The sequence below is a fragment of the Camarhynchus parvulus genome, chromosome 19 (genome assembly GCF_901933205.1).
Source record: "Camarhynchus parvulus chromosome 19, STF_HiC, whole genome shotgun sequence".
Classification (NCBI taxonomy): domain Eukaryota; kingdom Metazoa; phylum Chordata; class Aves; order Passeriformes; family Thraupidae; genus Camarhynchus; species Camarhynchus parvulus.
The window spans coordinates 7,959,633-7,965,632 of record NC_044589.1 but is presented as its reverse complement, the minus strand read 5'-3'; the positions used below and the strand labels follow the sequence as shown (position 1 = coordinate 7,965,632).

The following is a 6,000-nucleotide window of genomic DNA, read 5'->3' as shown; positions in this document are numbered from 1 at the left end:
CTGCAGGAGCGGAGCGGCACCATCACCGTGTGCGGGCACGGAGGGAGGGTTAAAAATACCGCCGGTAATTCCCGGCAGCAACGACCCGACCCTTTCGGGGCCGCGGCGCAGCCTGCGGCGGGCGGAGAATCGCCGTGACAGCCCCAGAAGGGTGCGCGCAGGTGACCCCGCTCCCCCCGCCCCGGATCCCCCCGCCCGCCGCGGGTGTCGCAACCGCGCCCGTCCTCAGCCGCGCCCCGCGGGGGGGGCGGCGCAGGCAGCGCGCAGGGAACGCGCAGGGAGCGCGCAGGGGCGCGGGCAGCGCTGCCGGCCCCGCGCCCGGCCCCGCCGGCCGCCCCGCGCCGCCGATGCTGTCGGTGCCGGTGCCGGTGGCGGGCGCGGGGGCGGCGCGGGGCGCGGGCTCCCTGCCCCGCCGGCGCACCATGTGCAGCGGCGTCGGCTGCTTCTGGGCGCTGCTCTCCGCCGGCCTCCTGGCCGCCTGCGCCGCCGCCTTCCTCTCGCCGGCCTGGCTGCTGCCGCCCGGCCGCGCCGCCGCCGGCTTCGGCTTGCTCTGGCGCTGCGCGGGGCCGCCCCGCGGCTGCCACGGCTCCGCCGGCCCCGGCGGCTTCGGAGACATCCCCTCCGGTTCCTGGCAGGTGAGCGCCTCCCCGCCGCGGCACCCCCACCGCCTCTCCCGGGCTCCCGGGAATCCCCCGGCAGCTCCCCGACATCCCGCCTGCCCTTCCCTGCACTCCCCGGCAGCTCCCGTCACCTCCCCGACATCAGCCGTGTCTGCTTCTGGCTCTCCGGCATCCCTCATCACCTCCCCGGCAGCTCCCGTCACCTCCCCGGCATCCCCCCTTGCCTGCTTTCGGCTCCCCGGCGTCACCCCATCACCTCCTGGCCTCCCCCCAGACCTGCTCCAGGCTCTCCGGTATCTCTCTGTCCTCCTCACGTCCCTAAGCTCCTCCTGTCATCACCCCAGCTTCCCTTGTCCTGTCTTCCAGAGCTGCTCCAGCTTCCCTATCCTGCCCGGATCATCGCAGGCATCCCCTGCATCCCCCTCGAGCATCCTCTGCATCTCCTCGTGCTCTCTCCAGCATCCCTTCCGTCCTCTGCATCCCCCCCGTCCTGCCTCTGAGCATCTCCTCAGCACCCCCTGGGTGTCCCGTGATCCCTGCGGGGTCTCATCCCTCTTTGGGATGCTGGGCTGTTCTCGGGGTGCTGCCTGAACCCCGGTGCCAGCGTGGTGGTCAGTGCAGCCGCAGCGTGGCCGCGGTGCAGGTGCCGGCAGTGCCGCGGGGCTGACCCGGCCACCCCGCCCTGCGGGGCCCCAGATCCCCCCGCCCTGCCCGGGCAGGCTGCTGCGGGGTGCGCGGGAGGGACTCGGGGAAGCTGCAGAGGTTTCTGTGCCTCCCAGCGGGGCTGAGCATCGCTCCCGGCTGTTTGCTGTGCAGGAGGGAGCGGGGAGGTGCTGAAACTGCTGCTCCTGGGACACGTGGATGCAGAAATTGAGCCTGGATGGGGGGATCGTGGCTGTCCCCCTGCCCGGCCACCCGGGGCGATGCCCGTGCCAGGTTTTGGGAAGGAAGGAGGCCCAGACGCCCCATGAGGCTGGAGCTGCTGTGGTGTCCCGGGGTGACAAAGAGCCGCCGGTCACACTGGGTGTGTGCAGGGAGCGCACAAAGCCCGGCCCCAGCATCCCAGCGCCCGCTTGGCCCCGTCCTCCCCCCCTCCTCTCCCTTCATCCTTACCCCGAGGCTGTGAGTGTGAAATCCCCGCCTCTGCTCGGAACACACGAGCTTGGACCCGCTCCAGGTCACGCTGTGGCAGGGTCCCCAAGCCGGGGCAGCATCCCCGGAGCTCGGGGCTGTGCCGGGCACAAAGGGTGGCTGTCAGCAGCTGGATTCTCAGCCTGCCATGGAGCTGCGCTGTTATCTCTGCCAGGACACCAGGGCTGCGTGTGATTGCTTAAATCCCATCACGGTCCTTAAAATTGGCATTAGAGACAAATATTGTGAATTGCAAAGAAAAGAACCAGCTGTATAAACTCCTAACTATTTATATAAAAAGGTGCAAAAATGCTCTTGTTTCCATGGGCTGGCCTTTGTTCAGATGTTTTTGCAAATGTGATGCAGATAAACACTTCCAAGTAATAACAAACTTTAAAGATAAGAAGGAAGCTCAGCAGTGACTCATTTGAACAAGCTTCAGCCTCTGAAAACATTGAGATCCAGAATATGATGTAGCACGAAGTCTCTGAGTTCCTGAGCTTGGGCTGAGGGAGAGATGAATAATCACAGCACCAAGGGGAGTTTGCAGGGCGTTTCGGTGACATGTCCGTGTCACCTCTGTTAATACCACCCAAATAATTAATGAACAACATCCAGTGCAGACTCTTTCAGAGGAGAGTGCTCCCTTACCATCTTTCTGCCATGAGGAGGGGAGAATACCTGTTGTGATGGTTATTTGATGGGCTGGAATGCAATAAAATAGTCCTGACAGCTTTGCTGAGGCAGGCGACAGCTTTGGCTTTCCCGCATGAGCAGCCTCCGAGCCCGCACGCCTCGGTGCTCAGCACGGCTGAGAACCCCATCCACGAGTTCAAGCAGGAGATTTCTCTCTGTTCTGGAGAGACGGGGAAATCGTGGCTCTTTTTTCTTTGCCCTCAGAGCCGTGACATTAATTTCCAAGTTTTCCAGCGATCTGATGGGCAGCTCCTTCTTTAAATGAAAGCCGAACATGGACGGGAATCTGGGAGCTCCTGAAAAGAGCCTCGAGCATTTGCTCCAGTGGAGTTTGCTGCAGGAGGGGGGAGCTGGGGCTGCCGGGGGCAGTGGGGCTGAAGCTGATGTGGGGATCAGGAGCTCTTCTAGAGTGGAGCTGGTGGCACATGGGACGGTGCTGAGCACATCTGGGGATGCTGAGCATACCTGGGTGGATGCTGACCAAAGGGAAGGGTGCTGAGCACATCTTGGAGATGATGCTGAGCACACCTGGGATACCTGGGTGGATGCTGAGCACATCTTGGAGGATGCTGAGCACACCTGGGGATGCTGAGCACACCTGGGGATGCTGAGCACACCGGGGGATGCTGAGCACACCGGGGGATGCTGAGCATACCTGGGGATGATGAGCACACCGGGGATGCTGAGCACACCGGGGGATGCTGAGCATACCTGGGGGATGCTGAGCACACCTGGGGATGCTGAGCACACTGGGAGGGTGCTGAGCACTGAGCACACCTGGGGAGGATGCTGAGCACACCTGGGGATGCTGAGCACACCGGGGGATGCTGAGAGCACACCTGGGGATGCTGAGCACACCTGGGGATGCTGAGCACACTGCGAGGGTGCTGAGCACACCTGGGAGGATGCTGAGCACACTGGGAGGATGCTGAGCACACTGGGAGGATGCCCACCCGCAGCAGGGATGCCCATCCCTGGGGAACACGGGGGTTTTTTGTCTCGCTGCCGTTCTGGTGTTTCCCTGCTCCGTTGTGCCGATTTGTTGAAGGGTGGGGAGCGTTCAGTCCTGCAAATGATCGTTAATGCCAGTTGTGTGTGCACTTGGGGGATTATGTTAATCGTGCTACAAATGATGCTTTGAATCATGTCTGGAGGTTAATTAACATGCCTTTCTTCTCTTAAGAGGGCCTTCATGTCTGCTTGGAGTTGCTGCTTTTTTCTGCTTCCTTTCATAATTACTTTGCAGCTCTCTAATATCATGGGTACCTTTAATTTAACCCTGTCAGTGCTGCTGGGGCTTGGCACTGAGCTCAGCATCATGATGGTTATTTGATGGGGTGGGATATAATAAAATATCCCTGATGGCTGCAGATGTTGTAGACAGGCTGAGACCTTGCAGGAGCTGATGGAAACTGGAGAGGATTTGGCTGGAGCCAGAGGAGAAAGGATGGTGATGGTGATATTGCCCAGCCAATTGTGAGTGAGGCCCTTAGGATCTGTTGTGGGATTACTTGGAGCTGCAGAGGGGCATCCCAAGGTGTGTAGGTGCCCCGTGGAGAGGGGATTGGTCTTGGAAGGCCAAAAAAAAAAAAAAAACAGGTGAACTTTTGAGCTCTGAGTGGTTTCATTGCCTCTCATGACTTCTCTTTTCTTTTTCCTGGTGCCAGATCACTGTGTATGTGCAAAATAGTGCTTCATCCTCAGCTAATTTATTTTCTCTTTCAGTGGGAGCATTTGGCTCATGGGTTCCTGTCTCAGTGCTGCACTTCGGAAGCTGCTGCTGCCACATTTCAGATTTCTATTTTTATTTTTCCAGATAGTCTCCAATTATTTTCAGGCTTTGCCAAGCATGAAATCTAAAATAACAAAGAAGCTGATCAGCCCATGATATTCAGGTTAAAGCCACATGGGCCATTTGCCTATGGAGCCAGTGATGCCATGCTGGAGCACAGCCCAAAATAACCTGCTCAGGACAGGGGGGAGGCTTTGCCCAAGCCCAGCAGTTTCTTGAGTGGTTTTTCCTGGGCTTTAAAGCAGGACTTGAAAAGATTCAGCAAAGCTTAGTGAAAATGTACAATAAACCTGCTTACCCTTTGCATTAAATCTTCACTGCAGGTTTCTCACTGCATCAGGTCAGCCCTGGGTCCCTGATGTCATCTGGGGTTTGCTCATTGGGGCCAGGTTTGCAGATCAGCAGCCCTGATGGGTCTTCATGGAGATGGGAAGAAATCTGTCACTCTGTGGAAATCTGTCACTCCTCTTCTAGCACAGGCTCTGGAATTAGGGAGAGAAGCAGCGTGAGCCAAGCAGGGACTCAGTGTGTGCTGCCTCTCAGGCAGAGTCTGCTCTGCGCCTCCAGAGTCGTGTATTAGGCCAGCACATTAACTTGGGATTATCAGGAAATCAACTTTTAAAAAGCTCCTCATCCTAAGAACTTCCCAAGAGAGCAGACTCTGTCTGCCAGTCCATTTTTTTTAATTGCACTTACACAACCTTGGCCAGAGTTGTGAGCACTGAGTGTAAGGAATTCTTGACATCACCACCTTCATGCACATTACCCCAGAGCAGATTTATCTGCTTTCAGCAGCCACCCAGACTTTTCTGACCTACATTAACAGGACTGGTAGTGGGGGAACCTGTAATTCCTGGGCTGTGGTCCCACATTTGAGTGCCCAAGTCACAAACCACCATTGGGACTCACCGGCCTCTCTCAGCTAAGCTGGGCTGAAAGGGGAGCTGAGGCAGGACAGCTTAAGGGTGGGCCCTGGCAGGTCAGGTTGATGGAAAATGCAGCCAGGCTGCTCTCAGGATTAGTTCTGTCCCTGCTCTCAGAGGTTCAGGGAAGCTGCTTGGCCACTCCTGGCAGGGATGGTCAGGTCACACGGGTCACCTGCCCCCTCCTCAAAGAGCAAATCCTGAACCAGCACCTCGGGAAGGGCTCAGCAGAGCCATTCTGATGTTGCATTTCCCCTTTGCAGGGCCCAGAGCAGAGTCTGGCTCCGGCTGGCAGGGACATTCTGACAGTGGGACATTCCCTGCATCCTCCTGAGGCTGCAGATCCCGCTCTGCCCGGGCTCCTCCTCCGAGGGGTGACCCGCGGGGCATTCCCTGGCCGCAGCTCGGCTGCCAGCGCCAGGAAAGGGCGAATCCCAGGGAAGGATAATGACAGAGTGAGGGGAAGGAGCGCTGATCGGGTACCCAGCGCCGTGCACTGCTTGCTGCCTAATTAAAATTTCATTAAGTTGGTTCGAATCCCTTGATGGAGGTCACAGGCACACCATTGATGTGCTAATATCTTACTTTTCCCCTTTTTTTCTGTCTTTCACTACTATCCATCATCCTCTTAGATAAAGCAGTGCCATTAGGAACTGCTTTCCAGCATCCCCAGATGCAATGGCAGCGAAAAAGAGACAGCCATAATTCATCAGATGTATTATCTGTCCCTTATTTTCTCTCTAATTAAAAAAATGCCTTCCCCCCCCGCCCCTCACTACTTGGATCAGTTTGGGCATTAACCCCTCTGGTGTTCTGTTGAATATGCTGGTGAGCTGGG

At 57.8% G+C, this 6,000-nt stretch overlaps 1 protein-coding gene across 1 annotated transcript in view; it reads left to right on the top strand.

Moving 5' to 3' along the window:
- The first annotated feature begins 347 nt into the window (after positions 1-347).
- Positions 348-6,000, top strand: part of LOC115911716 (transmembrane protein 211-like) — a 57,522-nt gene continuing 51,869 nt past the window's right edge. The window contains exon 1 of the mRNA XM_030962897.1: positions 348-635. Coding sequence (XP_030818757.1) covers positions 348-635 — 288 coding nt within the window. The remainder of the gene's footprint in view (positions 636-6,000) is intronic.